The sequence below is a fragment of the Leptopilina boulardi genome, unplaced genomic scaffold, assembly GCF_019393585.1.
Source record: "Leptopilina boulardi isolate dan_hultmark-lab unplaced genomic scaffold, ZJU_Lbou_2.1 LbouV2_371, whole genome shotgun sequence".
Taxonomy (NCBI): Eukaryota; Metazoa; Arthropoda; class Insecta; order Hymenoptera; family Figitidae; genus Leptopilina; species Leptopilina boulardi.
In genome coordinates this window covers 471,120-497,543 of record NW_026137942.1, presented here as the reverse complement: position 1 = coordinate 497,543, position 26,424 = coordinate 471,120, and the positions used below count along the sequence as shown (strand labels likewise).

At 28.9% G+C, this 26,424-nt stretch overlaps 1 protein-coding gene across 8 annotated transcripts in view; it reads left to right on the top strand.

Moving 5' to 3' along the window:
* The window catches only part of LOC127287497 (glucan endo-1,3-beta-glucosidase-like), a 38,367-nt gene extending 15,047 nt beyond the window's left edge, over window positions 1–23,320 (top strand). For 2 of the 8 annotated variants that reach the window (XM_051314471.1, XM_051314469.1), the window contains exons 2-3: window positions 9,275–9,438; window positions 17,187–19,603. In XM_051314471.1, coding sequence (XP_051170428.1) covers window positions 17,197–18,252 — 1,056 coding nt within the window. In that variant the 5' untranslated portion in view covers window positions 9,275–9,438; window positions 17,187–17,196 and the 3' untranslated portion in view covers window positions 18,253–19,603. Of the gene's footprint in view, window positions 1–9,274; window positions 9,439–10,257; window positions 10,272–10,625; window positions 10,878–17,186; window positions 20,337–21,539 lie in introns of those variants that run through there. The other 6 variants (XM_051314474.1, XM_051314470.1, XM_051314473.1 and 3 more) reach the window with 6 other exon arrangements.
* The last annotated feature ends 3,104 nt before the right edge of the window (window positions 23,321–26,424 follow it).

Sequence of the window (26,424 nt, the reverse complement as noted above, 5' to 3'; positions counted from 1 at the left end):
AAGCTTGCTGCAAGCTTGTCTGAGCTAGCGAAATGTCCCACCCAGGGCAAGCTTGCCGTGAAAGCTTGCTGTAAGCTTTCCAGGAAAGGTTGCTGCAATCTTGCCATGAAAGATTTCTACAAGATTGCTGCAAGAATACTAAGAATGATTGCGGCAAGCTTGCCGTGAAAGATTGCTGTAAGCTTGCTACGTAAGGTTGCAGGAGAATTTCAACAAGCTTCTGGAAAGGTTGCTGCAATTTTTAAAAAATACATTTTAAAATTAAAAAAAATTTATTTGTTTTTTTTTAAATTTGAAAATCCTTGTGACGTTTATTATTATTAATTATGTCCTGTTTATTATTATTTGGAAACTTAACGAGAAAATTTTCGAAACAAATTTGAGGGGACTGGGAATTGAACCCGGGTTCGACAGACACTAACCAAAGACCCTAACCGAGAACCTACTCGACCAACTATCAGAGAATAAAAAAATCTTGCTCTTAACCCTCGACTGTTTTTAAGAGTTGAAAGACAGTTGAAAAACGAGGGTTAAGAGCAAGATTTTTTTATTCTCTGATAGTTGGTCGAGTAGGTTCTCGGTTAGGGTCTTTGGTTAGTGTCTGTCGAACCCGGGTTCAATTCCCAGTCCCCTCAAATTTGTTTCGAAAATTTTCTCGTTAAGTTTCCAAATAATAATAAACAGGACATAATTAATAATAATAAACGTCACAAGGATTTTCAAATTTAAAAAAAAACAAATAAATTTTTTTTAAATTTAAAATGTATTTTTTAAAAATTGCAGCAACCTTTCCAGAAGCTTGTTGAAATTCTCCTGCAACCTTACGTAGCAAGCTTACAGCAATCTTTCACGGCAAGCTTGCCGCAATCATTCTTAGTATTCTTGCAGCAATCTTGTAGAAATCTTTCATGGCAAGATTGCAGCAACCTTTCCTGGAAAGCTTACAGCAAGCTTTCACGGCAAGCTTGCCCTGGGTGGGACATTTCGCTAGCTCAGACAAGCTTGCAGCAAGCTTGTACGGTGAACTTGCCGCAAGCTTGTTGCAAGTTTCCGTGCTATCTGGGATTAGTCAAAAATCAAAAAAGCTCTGAACATTTAAAAAACAAGAAAAATCTAGTCAGATTTGGACCCTCTCTGAAAATCAAAGCGCATTATCAGTAAAAAGAACAAAATAACATTTATGACGTTACTGAAAACGTTTTTTATGTTTATTTTTCCATTTTTGACGTTATTATATTATTATTATTATTATATTGACTTTATTTATTCATGCATGTTATGCATATTACATTATTCTTATTTATTAAAATTGAAAATAAAAGCTACGCAGTCATTATGAACTTTGTGTGTGTGTGCATCAATGTTTATTTGTATATTTACAAACTGTGTCAAATTCATAGCTACATAATAAATGGGAGTCCAACCCTGACTGTACAAAAGGTCCAACCCTGCACGGAAAGAAAAAGTCTGAAAAAATTTTAATATTGAGTATTAAAATTTTGGATGAAAGTGGCCTTCTAAAGAAAAATCTCATATTGTATCTTAAATTAACAGAGAAATACTTATAATAAAGTCTAAAGAAAATAAAGATTAATATGATTAAAGTTTTGATTACCCAGTCGAAAATCGTAAGTTTCCCTGAAGGGTTCACATGGCCTTCAGGTAACTGTTATGAAGGTTTCAAAAGCTTCATGGCAACTATTTATACATTAGACCTAAAATTCTGTGATATTTGCTTTCTGACTTCTTAACGGGAAGCTTTTCCTACAGCTTGTTGAATATCTGTGGACAGCTTCTAGCAAAAGGTCTACCAGTTTGCTTGGTGAATGCTTTCCTAATGCCTGGTTTAATGTGTAAGAAAGCAATTCTATTTGCTTTTCACAAGTTGCAAATTAATATGTAATTTAATTACCTTTTTTACACTTCCTGAAAACTAGAATAATTTCATTAAATTAAACTAAATCGAAAAATCATAAAAATTCTATAGTAATTTGTAAATCCGTTTTATACAATTAATAATTATTCTTTATATATTATATAAAAATTATTTTTCAAAGAAAACGTTTATTTTTAAACACTTAAATTATATACGAAAAAAATTATATATAACTTGAGCAAAATTTGGGGTTAGGAATACGAACATGGTGAAAACCTTTTATATTGAATAATGAATACAATTTCTTAAAAAAAAGACAAAATATTTAACATTTAAAAAAAAAGATTATTATTTTTATACTTGATATTTATGAATATTTTTTATAAATAATATATTCTTTATTCTTTTAGAATTTCATAATTTATGAAAATGAATTTAACAGCGTATTTTTAGTTACAAATTTTGGTTGACAACAATGTACTAAAAGTTAAAAATTTACAAAATATTTTAATTATTTATTAAAATATTTATTTATTTAAAATATTTACTGTGGAAATACCGAGTCTGACGTAAATAATTTTTCTTTAATTCTTCAATATTTAAATATAATAATCTAATACATAATATTTTTACGAGACAAATAAAGATGGAAAGAAAGGTTAAATTTAATTTTTGATCATTGTCATTTTTCCGCTGTTTCCTGAAACATCCATGACGCTTCATTTCATTTTCGCCACCTGAACGCTTTCTTTTTATATATGCAAAATCCTGCAACTCTTTGATAACTCTCTCAAAGCTACTTGAATGCTTTGTTTAAAACGTACAAAATTTGTTATTTTCAAGCTTTCCGTGGAAGCGAAAAATCGGCCATAACAGGCTTCCTGAAAGTTTTCTAAAGCTAGTTATCTACTGTCTCACAATTCTCTAATGGTTATCTCAATACTTCAAAACAACTTTTTGTTCAGCTTAACATAGCGTAGGATTTTCGACTGGGATAATATTAAAAAAATTATAATACTGAATTAAAATACGAAATCTATGTATGAAATATTAAATCTTCATATTCATTGAAATATTTTTTATACATTCCTGGCGGATTCGATTTGCGTAATGTCTACTTAACTAAGTGGACTTTAGGTAGACATTAGGTAAACATGTAAAAAAACGTATAAAAAAGCTATTAATCGACTTATTATGATAAAAAAAAGTTGATAAAAGGGTAAATGAATGTTTATAGAGTAAATTCGTACAAAATTTGTAATTAATAAAGCATTAAATAATTAATAATGAATGGAAATGTGCGCGAGGTACCTGATCAGTTCAGCTGTACAATTATTTTCGTGCTATTTTCATGAAAAGAATATAAATTAACGGCAAAAACAATTGATATTTTTAAAAAAGTGTAAAATTGATTTAATTTGAGTGTTTGCAATACGAATTATTGAATAATAATTAAGTTTTTTATCAAATGTGAATAGTGTTGTGAAAACTAATGAGTTACTACATTACCGATCGCATATGATAATAAAAAGTTCTCGATGAGTGTAACAAAAAAGCTGCAATCATGTCCGTAATTTTGGACGAGAAACAATTATGAAATCAATAATTATTTGTATAACTTTATTCTGCATTTTAAAATTCACTTTTTATTTTCTTTCAAAGCAAAAGCTAGGAAGAAAACATGCTCGCACTGTATTGTAAAAACTGGTGGCGCCATCTCTGGCATTCTCGGAAATTATGTACTTGGTTAAATTGCAGCTTTTTTGTTACACTCATCGAGAACTTTTTATTATCATATGCGATCGGTAATGTAGTAACTCATTAGTTTTCACAGGTTTTCACAACACTATTCACATTTGATAAAACCTTAATTATTATTTAATAATTCGTATTGCAAACACTCAAATTAAATCAATTTTACACTTTTTTATAAATATCAATTGTTTTTGCCGTTAATTTATATTCTTTTCATGAAAATAGCACGAAAATAATTGTACAGCTGAACTGATCAGGTACCTCGCGCACCTTTCCATTCATTATTAATTATTTAATGCTTTATTAATTACAAATTTTGTACGAATTTACTCTATAAACATTCATTTACCCTTTTATCAACTTTTTTTTATCATAATAAGTCGACTAATAGCTTTTTTATACGTTTTTTTACATGTTTACCTAATGTCTACCTAAAGTCCACTTAGTTAAGTAGACATTACGCAAATCGAATCCGCCAGGGTTATAGTAATTTTGTCGAATCAGTATAAAAAGAATTTCAATACTGTATATAAATGTTTAACTTGATAGTAAATTGTTGAATCTTCATATTGCTCAAAACGTTTGTAAGACAGTATAGTATTTTTTTCATACATTAAATTTATTAAAAAAAATATTTTGCAATTTTAATTTATTGAAGCACTATATATCTTGATATATTGCACCCACAATTTGTTCTTCCTTCACCACTTACGTACATTATAATCGCTATACGGTTATTTATAGAGTAGCACCGACAGAAGTGGGCCACACTTTGGATTTTAGACTATAGAATGTTAAAAAAATTATAATTTGGAAAATTTTTTGCGTCTATTTGTAGAGAAAGGAATTATCTAACGTTTTGCAAGCATAAAGTTAAAAATTAAAAATTTTAACATATTGTTTTACATCCTTATGTAAAAAAAGAGAAATTCGCGATTTCACAATTTTGTGGACAGAAATGGGCCACCCAAGTTTTTCATCTAAAATCAGTAAAAGTTTCAAGAATTATGATTGTTATGTTAAATGATTAATTTTTCCAATAAATGGCTGTTGAAAACTTGATCGGAGTCAAATCACGCCAAGTGAGCACACCTTCGGCCCATTTGTCTCCGATTTAGCTGAAACTTGGTAGAATTGTTGTACCAATAGAGTACATGAAATTTGTCAAATTTGGTTAAATAATAATAACGGGTTGCCTAGCTACAGTAAGTTCAATATTTTTTTTGAAACGTTATTTTTCAAAAATATTTAGTTCCTATAATATTGCTCATAGGAAAAAATGTATAGAATGTTTTTTTCTTCATTTTTGCTGTATTTAAAGAAAAAAATATTTGCCGTACAAAAAAAAATTTTTTTTTCTAAAAATTATTAATTTTTTATAAACAATTATCATTTTTTTTACTTTCTCCATGCCTAAATTAATTTTCTTTTGCATAAATAAATACCTTCGTTACTAAAGATTATGAATTCACAAAAAAATTTCAGTGTCCGACATTTGTATAAGCACGAGAATTATTTTTTTACCGCACGGCGCGCTACTTTGGCGGTTTTCACGCGTTAGCGCGCGAGTCACAATTTTTCTAGAAACAAGGATTTAGTGGAAACTTAATATCGTGACTAATTTCAAGGTTTGTATAAAATCTGTTCTAGAAGAATGAATTAATGTGAGAAGTAATTTATGAAAAAAAAAATTATTTCTGATCAGATTAGTAATAATTTTTGTGGCGTCACAGAAACTTGTTTGAACTAGGATAGCTGAACTACTTTGCTGGATATTTTTGTTAGTTTTTTCAAGTGTAATTTTTTAAATTAAAATATAAGTTTTCTTTTTCTAACTAAAATGTGAATAAATATTACTTTTTATAATTGATATAAAATTAATTTAATCTTTGTGCCTTTTTTTATGTGACGCGTACAATTTTAATCAACATTTACAATATGGTTAGTGCTAATAAATGTTGCAACCCACTGAATAAAAAAAATCATAAGTGTGTAAGAAAAAATTTGGTTTTCATGACGAATAAGTATAATGCTGCTTTCAAGAATTTTGAAGGATTGTATATGTGCACTTCTTGTAAAAGATCAATCTACAAAGGAAAAGAGACACCAACAAAATGCGTTGATACAGAAAATAGTGAAGAAGACATGGATAATGTCATTGATTACTATAAAACAGACCCGATATTTCAGTGTCTCAGTGTAGATCATGTTCTTGAAACTGAAAAAATCAATAAAATATTATTAGAAGTTGGCGAACCTCCATTAAAAAAAAGCTAGTAAGTCATTGACGATTGAACATAAAAAAATAGTGGAAAGTGCTGTTAATAAATTAATTAATAGGTGATAATGCTGTTGAAAATAAAAATAATATTAAAATTCAACAATATATTGATGATATTAAAGCTGCTTTATTAATGCAAAACACAAGATCCGGAAAAATTCAAATATTGACGACGTTACCAATTGATTGGTCTATGAGAAAAATACGTCGAGAATTTCATGTATCACGTCGAATGGTTTCTAGTGCTACATGTTTAAGAAAAACTTCAGGATTTGTAGCACAGTATCTAAAAAAAGGGGGAAGAAAACTTCTTGCGTCTACACAGGAAAAAGTCATTTCATTTTATCTATCTGACGAAATCAGTCGCATGATGCCCGGCATTAAGGATTGTTTTTCCATCTTGAAAGATGGTAAGAAAATTCAGATGCAAAAAAGACTGCTTATGTTTAATTTGAAAGATGCACATGAAAAGTTCATGAAAAAACATCCTGAAGCAAAGGTAGGTCTCACGAAATTTTCTGCACTTCGACCACGACAATGTATTTTAGCCGATAAAATTGGAACGCACAACGCTTGTACGTGTAAAACCCATCAAAATATAAAAATGGAAATTGTATAGAGTGAAACAAGAACTAATGAAACGAGGAGTTGTCTACAATGACACACTGGATGATTTAATGAAATGTCTGTTTGTGAAGTATCAAAATCTTCTTGCTTTTTATCCACATGCCAGAATTGCCCCGGAATTAATTTTGCGATTAAAAATTTAGAAACGATTTTGGTTGATCATGAAGTAAAAGAAATCACGTACAGTCAATGGGTCAGCACCGATAGGTATCAAAAATTAAACACAGTTATTATTTTCAATTGTCTTTTTTCCAGAGACCGCAAAAGTTTTAATGTTCAAAAAAATAAAATTTTTGTTAAATTATTAAAAGATCTTTAAAATAATTTTCTCAAACTATAAATTTTTACATATATTTTTTAAGATACTTTTTAAAAATAATTGATTAATTGAAAGATTTGCCAGTATTAAAACAGTGAAAATAAAAAAGATAAAATAATATTTTAAACTAAAAAATAAAATTTCCATACATATATGTATACACATTACTAGATATGTGAAAACTTTTATTTAATTTGTTTTCCAGGTGTGAAATTATCGAAACCACAGAGGAAGTGCAAATTTTCTTTGAATCATGGAAAAAAGAATAGCCTGACTTATTAAAGCATGACTTTTTGTCTAAAACTCAAGTGTCTTATTTTTCGAAAAAAAGGAATCGCCAGACGTTGGTGAATTTATAAATGCATTAGATTTTGCTGAAAATTTTACTTTTCTAGTTCAAGATGCAATATTATAATTTTTTACATTCTAATAGTATTTAATTACATCCCTTTCTTGTTACATAAATAGAATTTAACAGAAATTAATATTAAGCTAAACAGTTATACATAGCGCCATAACAAACTAGCGCGATAACGCGTGAAAACCGCCAAAATAGCGCGCCGTGCGGTAAAAAAATAATTCTCGTGCTTATACAAATGTCGGGCACTGAAATTTTTTTGTGGATTCATAATAATCTTTAGTAACCAAGGTATTTATTTATGCAAAAGAAAATTAATTTTGGCATGGAGAAAGTAAAAAAAATGATAATTGTTTATAAAAAATTAATATTTTTTAGAAAAAAAATTTTTTTTCTTTAAATACATCAAAAATGAAGAAAAAAACATTCTATACATTTTTTCTTATGAGCAATATTATAGGAACTAGATATTTTTGAAAAATAACGTTTCAAAAAAAATATTGAAGTTTGTCACCCTGTATCTAGGCAACCCGTTATTATTATTTAACCAAATTTGACAAATTTCATGTACTCTATTGGTACAACAATTCTACCAAGTTTCAGCTAAATCGGAGAAACATGGGCTGAAGGTGTACTCACTTGGAGTGATTTGACTCATCGGCTCGGCTTATACAGGTAGTAATACAAGCAGCGCGTTTCGAAATTTTCTTGATTTTTTGTTGTTTTACAGCAACAAGCAATTTATCGAAGTATATGGACTCATAGCCAGTCCGTTTATCTTTTTTTGGTGTCATAATCACATAAAACATTGAAATTAATTTTTAAAAAAACTACTTACAAAAACACTAATTGTCGAAACAGTACGTGAATGCAGTGGCCCACTTCTGTCAACAAGCATAATTTTACGCAAAATAACGTGGCGAGAATACCACGCGATAATATGCTAACATCTTTTTAAAAATGTGCGTTTGCACACTTGAATGTCTACTGAAAATTCAGCTCCTGTCAAGAATTATAAGAATAAAATTCTGTTGATAGATATATGTCAATTGTGAAAACAAAAATAGCTAGTGGCCCACTTCTGTCGATGTTACTCTACTTAATAATCGCCTACCTAACAGAAACTGTTCGAACGCTGGGAATTGAACGCACACCCTAAAACTGATAGATCGCAACCCTAACCAACTAACTACACAACGCACGCTGGAAGAGCTTGTATAATAGTCAATTATATATTTCATTTAGAATAAAACTGACGCATGCGCAATTCTACAAAATCTTCTAAACAGTGTAATAATTTTCTTTATACCTACATCTGATAGTTAAATAATAAAAAATGAAAAAAAAACAGTAAAATATTCCTAAACATATACTAAAATACTATTTAAAATTCTAAAACATATCGAGCAAAAATAACTGAGATTTTTAATTTACAAAATATATTACTCTTTCTTGCAAGCGGTAAAAAAATGTTTCGTTCAGTATAATAAGAACGATGAAAAAGTATATATTCATAGCGAGCGAAATAGCTGACACGTGGTGTTCCCCACAGCACGGAAACTTTCCTAAAGATTTATTTGAAATGTTCGGAATATTTAATTGCAATGTTTAGTAAAAATTGTGTAAAGATTTAATAGTCGCGATTAAATAAATGTTTAGTGTGAAACTTTGTGAAACTTTCCTGAACATTTATTCAAGTGGGACATTTAAATCTTTACACAATTTTCACTAAACATTGCAATTAAATATTCCGAACATTTCAAATAAATCTTTAGAAAATCTTTAGGAAAGTTTCGGTGCTGAGGGAGGTATATAAAGTACATATATATTTTATAAGAAATTTTATAATAATTAATGGCGACAGTTTGTCAGAAAAGAATAAATTAGAATTTTGTAGCACGCGTTTCAGTTTTTAGGGTAAGAAATATGTAATGTTATGGATGAAATCGTACTTTAGATTATAGTTTTCAAGTCCAAAGCCATATTAATATTTGTTTTGTTTGGCTAATAATTTGTTTTAAAAATGTTCTATATTTTTATTAAAACTAAAACTTATAGATGTGGCGAAATTCCTGAAGTGATCCAGCAGGAAAAAAATTTTCTCACAATCAGATCGAGATGAAACTTGTACAGTATATTTCAACCACGAAATATTGATAGGTTTTGACAAAAACTGCAGTAAGGGGAGGAGGTGAAAGTTTTTGGTAATGTGTGAACAGTAGGTATGTATTTGAAAAGTTGTAACTATTATACAATAAGATTAAAAAACTTTTGAGTTATACAAAAAAAAACTAGTAAAAAAATTTTAATTTTAGAGTTATAAAATAATTGTTTCTTTCGTGGTGTAGTAAAAGCAATGAGCAGAACCTTACCGGAATGACAATTATCTATATAAAAGATTTGTTTATTTAATATATTTAAGTGAAAAAAGTAAATTTTTAATTTAACTAAATTTAATTAAATATTTTTAATCCATTACGTGTACACATGAGTGTATTACAACAATTATATACGTGTATAATAGTGCGGTATGATACTTGTATATACGCAAAAGTGTATTGTGGTACATTTGGGAAAATCTAAAAAACATGAACAGTTCCACAAAAAAAGTAAAAATTTTTAATTTGTAAGCACACGTGTGTTGTTTATATTATTTTACTCATAATCGTTCAATAAATCAGAAAAAATTAGTGTATAATTCATTTTCATCAAGTGCTTCAAATGTTAAGCGTAAAAGAAATTTTTGGACATGTTACGTCAAAGGCTGACAGATAATTTTACTATAAAAAATTTCATTTGTCAGAATTAACTTTAACTTTACAAAATTATAAAATAAATTCTGCCATGTGAAATTTAATTTTTTCAGATATAAAATTGTAAATTTACAATCCGTAAATTAATTTTTATACAGCTAAAATTAATTTTCAAAATGTAATCTTAATTTTAGTTATCTATATTATTAATAATAAAATATAACTAAATTAAGGTCATGTCATATGGGTTCACGAAGTTTAAAACATTATGACTTTTTTTCTTTTCAGATGAATTGCAGTAGGTAATACTATTTGATTTTTAATTAAATAATTTGAAATTTCTAATCCTGTGTAAGATCTTCTATGGTAATTTTCAGTAGGGAGGGATGTAAATTGTTAAGTTAATAAGAAATTTTAAGAAAGTGAAGTGGAAAAAATATTTACTTCATTTTTGTATTATTATTTAAACGTATTATTATCATTTAAGTATAGTAATAAATATAGAGAACAAAAATGGTATGTAATTAATAATATGTAAAAAATGTTAATTAAAGATTTTATTATCTAAGTAGGAAAAAAATTGGCAATGTTAGGAGGTCATATGTTTTTGTTTATCGTAAAAATTTAACGCTTATCTTTTTCCTTCTGTACAAAAAATAATACAAATTTTTCCTTTTCGCAGTACATTTGCATATCTATTCTTATCGTAATAGAGAAAAGTGTATATATCAGATTATTTATATATTTTTTTTATTTGTACTCAGTCTGTAGTCAAAAGTACTCGATTGTGGAACGAAATTCCTTAAAATATTAAAAACACTTTGACACAGAAAGTATTTTTAAATTAATTTTCTTTAAACTTTTCTTTTATTTGCGTGGACAAACTCAATTTTGGATATAACGAACTGGTAATATTAATTTTTAATTTATATGGGGTAAACTTCCTGTAGCGTACTAGTAAAAAAAAAGATGGTCGGGTCGAACTGTAACTAACATATGGCTGAGTACTTACGAAGTATTGTTAGGTTTTATCAAAAACTGCAGGAGGGGGAGGGGGTTTAATTTTTTGAAAAATGTAAACAGTTTTTTGAAGAGTTATAACTTTGAAACAGTAAGATGAAAAAAACTTTGACCTATGTGTTTTAGAAAGGTTTTTATCTGCTCTTTCGAATGGTGCCAAAAAAATTCAAAATTGGACCCTTTTTGGAAAGGAAACATTTTTTTGACTTTTTTTAAAATTCGTCTTCTTTTTGATACACATATATATATATATTTGGAAAGTTAAAAATGTGTATTTTCACTACAAAAAATATTGCCCTACTGAAAATTCTTATATAGAATCTTATATAGGATCCCACATAAATTCATATATTAAAATCCACATAAAATCCTATGTGTCATGTAAGAAACTATATAGGATCCTGTGAAAAATCATATAGGAAATTGAGACATGATTTGAAGTAGGATTCAATGTAAATTCTTATAAACGTATTCTTAGGTAATAAATTATGTAAATTCCTATGTGAAATATTACAATTTTTTCTGGTCACATTTTTTCCTTCAATTTCTTATGTCAATTTTCTTCGTGTTTTCTCACTAAAAAACATACCAAAATTCATTGCTCAATCCTTAACCAGAAATTTTCCTATATCAAATCATACATCAAATCTTTTTTCGATTCTAGAATAAAAAATTATTACAAATAATCTGACATGAAATTCTATTGAAAATCCTCACGTGAAATCATATATATGATTTATTTGAACATAAGAAATCATATCGGATTTCATGTAGATTCTGAAATATTTATATTTAAGATTTCACATAGAATTATATAAAGGAAACAATATAGGATTTCATATAGGAATTTTCAGTTGGCAGACGGCAGTTTATAAAAATTATTTAATTAAAAATCAAATAATATTACTGCAATTCATCTGAAAAGAAAAGAAATTGTGCTTTGCAATACACCTTCTGAGTTAGATGAATTCTTACATGAGATCCTATATAGGATTTTATGTAGGATCGTATACAAGATCCTACGTATGAACTCATATGGATTCCTATGTAGGATCTCATATAAGAATTCATCATACAGAAATATATATAAAAATCAATGTAAAATTTTATGTAGGATCATATATAAAATCCTATATAGGATCCTATATAAGATTTCATGTAAGAATTCATCACATAGGAATTTATGTGGGATGTCATGTGTGGATTTCATTGTTTTAATTGATTGGGGTACAAAAATGCCAAAAAAAATTGCCAATCCAAAATTGCCAAGAAAAATATCCAAAACTTAAAAGTTCCAAAGTATATTTTTTCCAAAATACAAAATTTCCAAAGGACACAAATTTCCAAAGTAAAAAATTCACAAAGTAAAAAATTTCCAAAATTAAAAAAAATTTCCAAAAGTGAAAAATTTCCAAAGTTCTTAAAAAATTGTGATTAAAAGTGTAAATGATAGCCGATGGCTTTCAAGTATCCTAAAATGTTATCTTCTTGAAGAAAAGTTTCATAACTGTTGACGATATTCAAATTCGGTCTTCCATCATCTGCCTTTTTTTATCCCGGGATTTATAAATTCTTTGTCCAATCGAAAGCTGTCTTAACATTGTGTCTGTGTCTCCTTGTTCCTTCTGCAGTTTACGAAAAAATGCGTACAAACTCGGATGATCTCGCCCTGTTACTACTCGGAAGCGATTATGCCAACCTTCTGAGGCATTATTCGTTCGTGAAATCATATTGTAAAAAAGTGTCTCCGGCAACAGTTTTACTATATTTTTCTGGAATTTCACGCAAATCATCCATATCTTGAGGGTTGGACGGCATGTCTCTTAACCGTTCTCGCTGCATGCATTTCCTTATATTTTGGCGATCTGGCAGTTCTGCCAAAACTGCTGACGGCACCTCATGTAAACGAGATCGCAAGACTTGAGCCGGTGGTATTTCCGGATGTTCAGTGGCATCATTTTTGACATCGGCAATAACCCTCAAGGAAGTAACTTTTTCGCGATTCGGAGCATGAGTGTGGTCCTCAGGTTTACACCCTTTCCGTATTGTATTTTTGGAAAAAATGTCCATTGGAAAAAGAATAATTTTGGAAATTTGGCATTGGCACTTTTGACTCCCTACCCTTTTAATTGTATATCTAAGATACCAAGTCGGAAATTATATAAGAAATTATGTTGGAAATTATATGGGAAATTCAAATATAGATGTATATCATCATAGTTCCACTTTTACGCCGCCAGATGGTGCTAATTTTTTTTCTCACAGTTGAGATCAGTCTTGAATACTATAAAAGCTGAGACTCTAAGGGCGCACTCACACCTCTGGCTGCCTGCACAGGCAGCCAGTGAGAGCCAATCAGAGAGTCAGTAGATTTAAATTTGAATTTTCTGTCTCTCTTACTCATGTACGTTTTCAGCGTGGTGGGAGTACGCCCTAACTCAGAAGGTGTATTGCAAAGCACAATTTCTTTTCTTTTCAGATGAATTGCAGTAATATTATTATTTGATTTTTAATTAAATAATTTTTAATTTTTATAAACTGCCGTCTGCTAACTGAAAATTCCTATATGAAATCCTATATTGTTTCCTTTATATAATTCTATGTGAAATCTTAAATATAAATATTTCAGAATCTACATGAAATCCGATATGATTTCTTATGTTCAAATAAATCATATATATGATTTCACGTGAGGATTTTCAATAGAATTTCATGTCAGATTATTTGTAATAATTTTTTATTCAAGAATCGAAAAAAGATTTGATGTATGATTTGATATAGGAAAATTTCTGGTTAAGGATTGAGCAATGAATTTTGGTATGTTTTTTAGTGAGAAAACACGAAGAAAATTGACATAAGAAATTGAAGGAAAAAATGTGACCAGAAAAAATTGTAGGATTTCACATAGGAATTTACATAATTTATTACCTAAGAATACGTTTATAAGAATTTACATCGAATCCTACTTCAAATCATGTCTCAATTTCCTATATGATTTTTCACAAGATCCTATATAGTTTCTTACATGACACATAGGATTTTATGTGGATTTTAATATATGAATTTATGTGGGATCCTATATAAGATTCTATATAAGAATTTTCAGTAGGGTGAAAAGACCTTATTTGTTATTTTTGAGATATTAATTATTAATTAATTATAATTTTAATAAAAAATAAAATATTTTACAAATAAAAAAAAGTCATTGCTATGAATATATACTTTTTCATCGTTCTTATTATACTAAACGAAACAGTTTTTTACCGCTTGCAAGAAAGAGTACTATATTTTGTAAATTAAAAATCACAGTTATTTTTGCTCGATATGTTTTAGAATTTTAAATAGTATTTTAGTATATGTTTAGGAATATTTTACACGGAAAAAATAAGTCAGCAAAACTTTCATAAACTAGTATTTCACTTTTGGACGGGAACGAAAGTTGTTCAAAAAGTATAGACCCAGTTTATTAAGAAAACAAAACTAATTATAAAAATGTGAACTGTGTATACGAGCCGATGCTCAATGTGCTCTGATGTTTCGAAATCAGTTTATCAAACTTTCATAAACTCTCAGCTAGAACTTAAGTACGTGCACCAAAGATTTCATAACACTTATATGCATAAAAATTCGACGACAGTCAACCAAAATAATACTTGTAAACTCACAAAAAATTTAGAAAAATTAAAAAAAATTTCACATTCAGGGGTATTTTTTTACTTAATTTGTACATCACTTGAAACACAATTATTAATATCTTATATACGCACTATACACAATTTTATCGACATTAAAATTCGGAATTCGCTTCCGCGGGATTCGAACCTACCTAACCAAGATATATAACGCAGTTTGTCTTAGCAACTAACCGCCGCGGCTATCGAGAGCCACGCGAACGAAGAAGTTAATTTCACTGATCAACACTGACCAAGCTACGAACTGCGCATGTTCGGAATTTTAGAAAAAGTCTACGATTCTTTCGTTGACTGCTGTCTTAGCTACTCTCTTTTATGTTTCAAACTTTCGAACCTCAATTATTACAATGTTGTAAAACTTTTTATAGAAATTTGACAATCTTTAAACAATATTATTAAAAACTGTTCAATATAGATTAACAAACTGCTCTTTCTATACACGTTTGTCAATAATTTCTTGACTCTGTTTTACTTTTTCGGTAAAGTTTATGCTTCATTACTAAAAAGTGTATGAAACGTTTAAAAATTTGTGCCCCGTCCAAAAGTGAAATACTACCCTGGCGGATTCGATTTGCGTAATGTCTACTTAACTAAGCGGACTTTAGGTAGACATTAGGTAGACATGTAAAAAAACGTATAAAAAAGCTATTAATCGACTTATTATGATAAAAAAAAGTTGATAAAAGGGTAAATGAATGTTTATAGAGTAAATTCGTACAAAATTTGTAATTAATAAAGCAATAAATAATTAATAATGAATGGAAATGTGCGCGAGGTACCTGATCAGTTCAGCTGTACAATTATTTTCGTGCTATTTTCATGAAAAGAATATAAATTAACTGCAAAAACAATTGATATTTATAAAAAAGTGTAAAATTGATTTAATTTGAGTGTTTGCAATACGAATTATTAAATAATAAATAAGTTTTTATCAAATGTGACTAGTGTTGTGAAAACCTGTGAAAACTAATGAGTTACTACATTACCGATCGCATATGAGAGATGGCGCCACCAGTTTTTCAATACAGTGCGAGCATGTTTTCTTCCAAGCTTTTGCTTTGAAAGAAAATAAAAAATGAATTTTAAAATGCAGAATAAAGTTATACAAATAATTGTTGATTTCATAATTGTTTCTCGTCCAAAATTACGGACATGATTGCAGCTTTTTTGTTACACTCATCGAGAACTTTTTATTATCATATGCGATCGGTAATGTAGTAACTCATTAGTTTTCACAGGTTTTCACAACACTAGTCACATTTGATAAAAACTTATTTATTATTTAATAATTCGTATTGCAAACACTCAAATTAAATCAATTTTACACTTTTTTATAAATATCAATTGTTTTTGCAGTTAATTTATATTCTTTTCATGAAAATAGCACGAAAATAATTGTACAGCTGAACTGATCAGGTACCTCGCGCACATTTCCATTCATTATTAATTATTTATTGCTTTATTAATTACAAATTTTGTACGAATTTACTCTATAAACATTCATTTACCCTTTTATCAACTTTTTTTTATCATAATAAGTCGATTAATAGCTTTTTTATACGTTTTTTTACATGTCTACCTAATGTCTACCTAAAGTCCGCTTAGTTAAGTAGACATTACGCAAATCGAATCCGCCAGGGTAGTTTACGAAAAAGATTTGATGTATGATTTGATATAAGAAAATTTCTGGTTAAGGATTGAGCAATGAATTTTGGTATTTTTGGTAACACGAAGGAAATTTACATAAGAAATTGAAGGAAAAAATGTGACCAGAAAAAATTGTAGGATTTCACATAGGAATTTACATAATTTATTACTTAAGTAGACGTTTATAAGAATTTACATCGAATCCCACTTCAAACTACATGAGAATTTTCAGTAGGGAAGTACCACAATACACTTGGGCGCATTTTCTAATATTGTACTTCACTATTATTCACATTTAAGTGTTGTATTATATTCTGATGTCCTGATGAAGAAATTCCATACTTGCATTCAGAGTAATTTCGAGATATATTGAGTACTTTTCATCGCTAATTTTTCCACAAGCTTTATTAACAATTGTTTACAATGTCCATTTTTTCGTATCGAATGCAGTGATATAAAGAAAATTCATTTTGCATAAAAATATCGACTACCACTTTTCTTCATCAGGACGGCAGTAATATCAGAGTATCACAGCAACCTAATGCGTACTTGGAACTTTCATAGTACATGCATTACTGTGCATATCGCTGAATCACAGTAGTTTCGGTATTGTACGTATTCCATTACGTTTTTGGACGCTCATTTTACACAGGAAAATATTACAAATATATCAGATATATTAAATAATATAAATATATTTAAATTATTCACTTAAATATGTTATATATATATAGCACAGAAATAATTTTTTTATAAAAAAATATGTTGGAGATAAACTTTATCTCATGCATGAAAAAAGTCAAATTTTTACTACACCTTTCAATCCACAGTATACTAACAATTTTGGTTTATTGCAAGGTAGACCAAAATGGCTTTACCAGACCCGGCTTCATGGCAAACAGCCAGGACTGCAATGGAAACGGCTTTTAAAAGCAGCTTGACTACCCCTTGGGAGCTCTGGACTCAAGCTGATCCTCTGGGCAGTGGCGTCGTTTTATTAGTGACTCTTATTTTCACTGTTTTTATCCTCTCTCTTTTAACGAGCAACTATTCACATGTAGACAGATTGTGGTCATTGTTACCAGTATTTTGGGTTGCTAATTATGCCCGTTTTTTAATTGGAACCCATACCATTGACGCTCGTGTTATGATAATGCTAGCATGTGTTATCATTTGGGGTGCTCGATTGACGTTTAACTTTTGGAGAAAGGGGGGCTATGAATTAAAAAGCGAAGATTATCGATGGGCAGTCTTGAAGGAAAAACTAATTCCTTACGGTGTTTGGCAACTATTCAATTTCTTCTTTATTGCTCTCTTCCAATGTGTCTTAATAGTTTTATTCTCTATGCCTATTGATGTTGCCTACAGAGCGAGAGGAACTCCTTTGAATCAATGTGATTATTTTGCCACCGTTTGCTTTCTTGGTTTTGTCCTAGTTGAATCTATTGCCGATCAACAACAATGGAACTTCCAAACTGAAAAACATGACATGTTAAAGAAAGGAGAACATCTTTGTGGTGAATTTGCTCATGGCTTTCTTCATTCTGGTTTGTTCAAATACTCCCGTCATCCAAATTTCTTCAGTGAAATAAGTATTTGGTGGGCTTTTTACTTATTTTCCTATGCTGCTTCTGAATATATTATCAACTGGACAATTGCTGGTCCCATTCTGCTCACTCTCCTTTTTCAAGGCTCTACTAATTTCACTGAACAAATCTCCTTATCAAAATATCCAACTTATGCTCTTTACCAAAAATCCACTTCCAAACTCATTCCCATGTGGCCAGGAGAACCCCTCCTAAATCATGAGACAAATCTGAAGCAATTAATCAAAAATAATAAAGAAAAATATGTTTCGAAGAAGACCATTGGTTCTTCCAAATCAACCAAGGACCAAAAGAAAACCAGCCCCAAATCAAAATAATTTAGTTCAACAAGTTGCAATTGATCCCTCGTGATTCTCCTTGTTTTGATTCATTTATTTATCATTCTTCTCGCCGTATATTCTTAGTCCAATAATATAATCAACTCTTTGACTCGTTTTTATAATATCAGATTTATCTAAATGAAAGCTAAAAGAAGTAATACATCGCTTAACAGATAAAATGTTGTTGTTCATAAGTTGATCCATATGAAAATTTTAGACAAGCAGATAATAAAGGATGTAACAATAACATTTGTGGTTTAAGCACGTTTATATCCACAGAATTGCAGACCCCTAGAAAAAATAATTAATTAACATTTAAATAATTAAAATAACATTATTAATTGTACTTTCTAGAAGATAAGATAATAATTTTCAAGAAAAAGATTTGTAAACATGCAAAATTTATTTGTTTATACAATTTTCATTGTATAAAATTTTATACAATGATAAATATCGCTTCTACAGAATTTTTTAAAAATGATTTGATTTCAATGTAATATGGATTATTTTCTTCAGAAAATGATTCTCTACAACTTCACTGTAGAGATTTTTATAAACAAGCAAGCCGTTTGGCAAATACAGCTATTTGTTTGAAAAAATTCAAATTTTTTTGTTAAAGAAATAGCTGTATTTCTAAACGGCTTGCTTGTTTAAAAATCCCCACGGTGAAGTTGTACAGAATAATTTTCTGAAGAAAATAAGCCATTTCATTGAAATCGAATCATTTTTAAAAAATTCTGTAGAAGCGATATAACAAAAAAATGTTATACAATGAAAATTGTATAAACAAATAAATTTTGCAGGTTTTAAATTTTTTTCTTGAAAATTAATTATTTTTTTCAAGAGGTCTGCATTTCCGTGGATAAACGTCCTTAAGTTGCATTACACTACATATACACGGAAAAAATAAGTCAGCAAAACTTTCATAAACTAGTATTTCACTTTTGGACGGGAACGAAAGTTGTTCAAAAAGTATAGACACAGTTTATTAAGAAAACAAAACTAATTATAAAAATGTGAACTGTGTATACGAGCCGATGCTCAATGTGCTCTGATGTTTCAGAATCAGTTTATCAAACTTTCATAAACTCTCAGCTAGAACTTAAGTACGAGTACCAAAGATTTCGTAACACTTATATGCATAAAAATTCGACGACAGTCAACCAAAATAATACTTGTAAACTCACAAAAAATTTAGAAAAATTAAAAAAAATTTCACATTCAGGGGTATTTTTTTACTTAATTTGTACATCACTTGAAACACAATTATTAATATCTTATATACGCACTATACACAATTTTATCGACATTAAAATTCGGAATTCGCTTCCGCGGGATTCGAACCTACCTACCTACCTACCTAAGATATATAACGCATGTTCGGAATTTTAGAAAAAGTCTACGATTCTTTCGTTGACTGCTGTCTTAACTACTCTCTTCTGTGTTTCAAACTTTCGAACCTCAATTATTACAATTTTGTAAAACTTTTTATAGAAATTTGACAATCTTTAAACAATATTATTAAAAACTGTTCAATATAGATTAACAAACTGCTCTTTCTATACACGTTTGTCAATAATTTCTTGCCTCTGTTTCACTTTTTTGGTAAAGTTTATGCTTCATTACTAAAAAGTGTATGAAACGTTTAAAAATTTGTGCCCGTCCAAAAGTGATAGAAAAAGTTAGGAAATTTTATAGAACAAGAATGAAAAAAGATGAAAATTGAGATGACTGGGGAGAGTCATTGAAGGTACCTTCGAAAAAAGTTTGAAGAAATTCCTGCAGTTTTTTTATACAGAAATCATTTTTCTTAATTCATTTGCAAGCATGATTTTCTGCAAGTTGTATCGTACAATCAAAATATGTTTAGAAAATTTTATTTATGAATTTTTTACAAATATAAACATCTTTGTAAGTCTGGATAATATCTAAGATATTATCCTACTCCACAACTAGACACTAGGTTTCATCAGAGCTATATTTTACAATGAAACCTAAAGTTTAGGAAATTCTCGCTGGAATGCTTTCCTTAACTGAATTCATGACTTCTGGTGGTGAAGGTGCAATACATATGACAAAAGGTTCGTATAGTCTTATAAAAATATTCTTGTTCACTTACTTTGAAGTTAATTGAATCAAAAAGAGTGTCGGGTTAAGTATCTTCATTTGAAATTTTCAGAGATAATAAAATGAAACGTACTTTTTTATAGGCTCATCTCTGTATATAGTCTGAATGAGTATTAAACATTTACTTTTAAGTAAAACATAGGTAATAAATTAAATTTATTTCTTTCTATGTTCACTGTAAATTTGTTCATTTTTCCACCTGAAAATAAACAGCAAAATAATAAACAAAAAAATTGTAGCTAAAAAGGCAAGTTTTTAAATGGCATTAGTATTCTATTAATATTTTTTTAAGTAAAATTGTTATACTCAAAACTCTTAATTAATTTGTGCACCCCATCCTTTCTATTAAAAAATCGAAAAATTTGTCTTTTTACCTGCATAATTAAACACTAATATAATAATTCGTCAAACATAAAATTTATTTTAAAAATGAAAATTAAAACAAAATCTAATAATTTTAAAAACGTGTTAAGTTGTATTTTTTAGGCATTTGGAAAGATAGATTTTTAACATCAATAACTTCGTAATACTTTATAATGAAAGGTTGAGTAATATAGATCAATTTATTCGTTTTCAAATATTCTCCAATTTGTTAATAATAATTTGAAAGTTACATAAAGATTTTTTAATAAATAATGCAAAAAGGCTAAAGATAAATATCTATCGGTGTCAATATATTTTAATTACTTAAAGATAATAATCGGCTAAATTGCATTAAATAATTTAATTTAACAATTAAATACATACGTCTGTCGATGAATTAACCTTAGACTAACGTACCATGAAGAGAAATTTAATAATTCGCTTTAATAACGAAAGTTAACTTCAATTTTGATTTATTGAAACACTGAATCCACATTGTAAACTTCTATGAATCACAGAAAAATTTACATTTTTCAAATAAAATTAAAACACAAAATTAATCCGAAAAATATTAAATCTCATAAAAATCCCAAAATTCAGAACTCCAAGTCCAAATCTAAGAAACTTTTCTTAAATAAAAGTCTTAAAATTTCTTACAAAAATTAATATTAACAAAGTTTCCAGGATTAGTGCTTTTATGACGTTGACAAAACTTGAAATTATAAAATGTCACAAATCATATCTGTAGTCAATATTATTATATATTATTTTTCTTCTTAATTTTTCATTTGCAGATCTTTCATTTTTTCAATGAAGTCTGCTCTTGTATTACTTGGGCTTCTACAATTGACCGTAATTGCCTTAGCTGGCTGGAAATTGGAGTGGAACGATGAATTCAATGGGAACTATTTGGATTCTTCTAAATGGGACATCGAAGTAAATTGTTGGGGTGGTGGAAATCTTGAGAAGCAGTGTTACACATCACGCCGGGAAAATGTTTTCGTTTCTGGTGGATCCTTACATTTAAGACCAGTACGTGGAACTTATCAAGGATCAAACCAAGGTTGTACTTTAAACAATGAAAACTCTTGCACATGGACTCAACCAGCTACTTCTGGCCGCGTCAGAACATTGAAAGCTTTCAATGGATCCTGGAAATATGGCAGATTTGAAGCGAGAGCCAAATTACCTAAAGGAAATTTCTTGTGGCCTGCTTTTTGGATGTTACCGACGGACAACATTTATGGGGGTTGGGCTGCATCTGGAGAATTTGATATCATGGAGTCCCGTGGACAAAATCCCACCAAAGTTTCTTCTGCTCTTCATTTTGGTGGTCAATGGCCCAACAACAAATTCACTAGTTCCGGTGACAAGGATTTCGGCTTTGATTTTACTGCCGATTTCCATATCTTCGCTATGGAATGGAATTCTAAAGATATTAAATTTTATGTTGATAATAAGCTGACCTGGACTCAAAGTTTGGAAAAATCGTATGGAAGCATTTATCCCAGAAATGGAGCCCCCTTTGATCAGAAATTCCACATTTTATTAAATGTTGCTATTGCTGGAGGATTCTTCGACCCTGCCAAATACGGACAATTCGACATCAATACTGCCGGTCCCACATGGACTCAAGCCTACCAAATCGACTATGTCCGTGTATACAAATGGGTTTGAAAATTGTATTTCAATAGAAAAATCAAATTTTACAAAATAAATTAAATGTTATAAAATTAATTAAAACAAAATTATTTAAATATTTCGACGCTTCCAGTCGGGAAACTGATATTTTAGTTTTCAATTCAATGTAAATCTATCTCAAGAACAAGGTTTAAAATTAAGGCAATAGGCTATATTTTCTATTTGCTACTTTGAACATTATTGAATTTCTCAAAAAACTGTTAATTGAAAGTTACCAAGAATCATATTGAATTATATAATATATATTAATTTAAATAAAATAACAATTAATAATCAATCATTAAAAAATACTTTCAGGAAGATTTATTTTAGTTGTCATTTTCTTGCATTGGATTTTGAGGTAGCATTATTTTTAATTGACTGAAGAATGATTAAGAATTGTCTTGCGTAAATTTTCAGGTTAACTGCATCTTGTAATTATTTTTGAAATAGATTTATATTGAATTGACATCTGAAAAAGCATTTTCCCGATGAGAAGCGTCGATTTATTTTGGGGTTATTTAGTAAATTTGAAGTAAAAAATAAAGATTTAATAAATGAAATTAGTTTAATAGAAATTTATACGACGTCTTTTATAATTTAGAATTAATTTCTCTTTAAATAAATTTATTAATTCATTATAAATTTTTTTTAAATTATTTAAAATTAATTTTTTATTGTATAAACAATATAATTACTTAACCCCTTCGCAGTGTAGCAAAAATAAAGCTTCAGTGCCCCGTATGTGTGGGAAAAAAAATTTTTTTTTTTAAAATTGATATTAAAAAAAAACCCGAAAATCTAAGAATACCCATTGACAAGTTTATTGTATTGTTAAAATAATGAAGTAAACGATTATTAAAATAATGAAGTAAACTATCGATAATTTATCATATTTTGTGTCTACTTATTTTTTTTGAGATGCCGCTATAGCGGTCATGCACACTGGTGGCACGACATTTTTATGCCTCTATAGAGGTCAATAACAGTGAAGGGGTTAATACTAGTTTTAATTATGAATGTTTTCAATATGCGCATTTTCTTGTGCGAGTACCTCATATGATAAAATATTTAATTCTAACCTAACTCCGCTTGGTTGGTTTACGTTGTCCCTACTTTAATTTTAAAAATAAAGTTACTAAATTTTTACTAGAGTAGGGTGCGGTAGTTGACGAGAAATATGACAAATGGCAAGTGGGGACAATGGAAACCAACCGCTTCCCCAAGCTTAATTTTCAATTACTGACATGTCCTGTGACTTTTAACTATGACTTACATAAGGCGTTTTCGGTAGATGCTCCAGGAATACTCCGGAGCATTTTATGGTCCAATCACCTATAAATTCCATTGGATCCAGTCAATCAAAAAATGCTCCAGAGCACTCCGGAGCATCTGTCGAAAACGCCCCATAGTTTACTTTTTTTGAGCCTGAATGTATAGAGGACACTTTTGTCGTAGATATTAATAAAGAGATTATTTTGGGCAATAAGGTATTTTATTTGGTAAGTATGTGGTTTGTAGTGTTAATAGTATTCTAATAATATAAACGCAGTGGTCCAACAGCGAAGGTTATTCATTAGATCACGTGATTAATTAATAAGAAACCAGGAATAGAATCAATTTTACACTTATATCGATTTTTTGCTAGTCTGAAAAATTCCTGGTTACATTATACTAACAGAAGAGACCGTGATGGCCGGTTAGGGAAAGGCACACTAATTTTTGACAGAAATTCGCCAGTAATTAAATTAATTACTATAGGCAGAGACATAATCTCTTAGATCGATGTTGTTGGCGTTTCTATAAATACCCAGTTGGGTCCATTGCAGTTTTTATCTGTTTAGGTTCCACCCAGAATTTGGATTCCCTTTTCTTTTTGGGACTAATTAATGCATTGTTTCAATTTAAGTGGATCTTTTGGCTAATCATACTGGAGAGTTGAGGGCAAAATTCAAGGTTGTAGACAGCGAGATAAAAGAAAGAAAGAAGTTCTTGTCAATAAAGAATTATGATCGAACTTCACTGTAAGTTCGTTTAAATTAATTATTCGACTGATTGTGAGAAAAATTGCGAACGATTAGCGACTTATCAATCGGGTTCAATTGTAATAATACAATTGAGAACAATGGAAATTTATTTCTTATTTTTAATCGATTTCAATTGATTTTTTCTATAAAAGGGAGACGATTATAAATTTTTATTTACTCCAATATTTAACTTTAATTATTTCTTATTAGAACATTTTTCCTTTTATATATGTGACGCGCTCTGAAGAAAGTGATCTAAAAACCAAGCGATTTGTAGGTTATGTTTACGATAGTTTTACGTTGATTAAAAGTGCGCCTTTTTTTAATTAAAATAAAAATCAGTTCTTAATTAATATTTTGTAAGTAATGAACACTTAAACATTAATAATAAGAATAATTTGTATAAAAAATTGATCCACTTTGTGTATTTTCAATTAAAAATTTCAAAACATAACCTATAATATTTTGCTTCTAAAGTCACTTTCTTCAGAGCCACTGACATTTACATACATTCTAGAACGGTATTAAGTATTGTTAGTTACACAGAGCAGGAGAAGTTGTGAAGTAACATATGAAGCTGACTATACTGAGAGAATAAGCAATCCCCAAATCTATTCTGCTCTGTGAACTGCGAAAACACATAGCAGTGTATCTTGCAGTAGTATATACACTTCAGTGTGTAGAGCGCGTCACACGTAAACAATATTCAGGAAAAATAAACATAATGTTCCAATCTTTAATTTTAAATATGTAGGTATATATTAAAACTTTATTTGTAGTTTTTTTACATAATTATGTTAAAACATTATTAAGTAAAGCGAATTATTTTTAACCTAAACCAGAAGACAAAATTAGATGCTTTAATGAAAGATAGGTATACCTATTATTAAAAATTTTCACAAAATATTAAAGTTTTGGAGACTATTTTTAAAAAATTGCAAACATTTAAAAATTTCTCTAAAAAAGACAATTAATCTATAAAAGTCATGCTGGAGACATTGCAAAAAGGCTTCTTAAATGTAACAAATTTAGCTTCTACATACATTTCACTTAGAGAAATTAATTAAAAATTGTATTCTTATTATTATTATGGAATTTTTATAACATTTAAAAAAAACATTAAGGAAATGAATAACTATTCAAATTCGACAGGTGTGCATGATCAATTTCAAAATAATCACCCACAGATGAAAACTATATCAGAATAACAAAATTATTAAAATCTCTTCTCATTCCACAAAAGAATTAATGACAAAAAATATCATAAAATAATATATTTTATGACAGAATTTCAATAAATAGAATTTTCCTTTAGTTAAATTATCATTTTTTCGAATTATTATATTTGACAGAATTTCTATTTAAATGAATTTTCATTCAATAACTAACTTTCTTTTTCTTTCTTACATAATTGATGTTTTTTTCCAGTTGTTAATTATACAATTTATAACTTTTAATTTCTATCCTATAAATGTATGTCATTTTAAAATTTGGTTCTGATAAAATTATGAAAAATTGAGAATTCTGCTAAATGAAAATTCAGTTAAATTAGAATTCATTTAAATAAAAATGAATTAAGAAAGAAGATTTATTGATCAAGAGAATATGAAATAAAAAATTGTAACAAATGAAAGTTCGACTAAATAAAAATTCTGTAACATGAGGATTCTAACTAATTTTTAGGGCTTATTCATGTGTCTCCAATAAACGCAAGTAAAAAAAAAGTTTACGAAGCCCTACTTTGTTATAGTAAATTTTTTTTAATGTTCGAGTACAATCTGCAATACACGAAAAGAATATTTTTAGTTTACAAAAATCGTAAATTATTGACCCTTCAAAAGGATATTTAAAAAAAATTAATTCAACGCCCATGCATTTAATTGCGGTATACCGTGGATGTACCAGTTACCGTCCATGTCCCAGTTTCCGTCCATTTTACAAATATCTCGTATAGTAATTTAAATTATTTTTT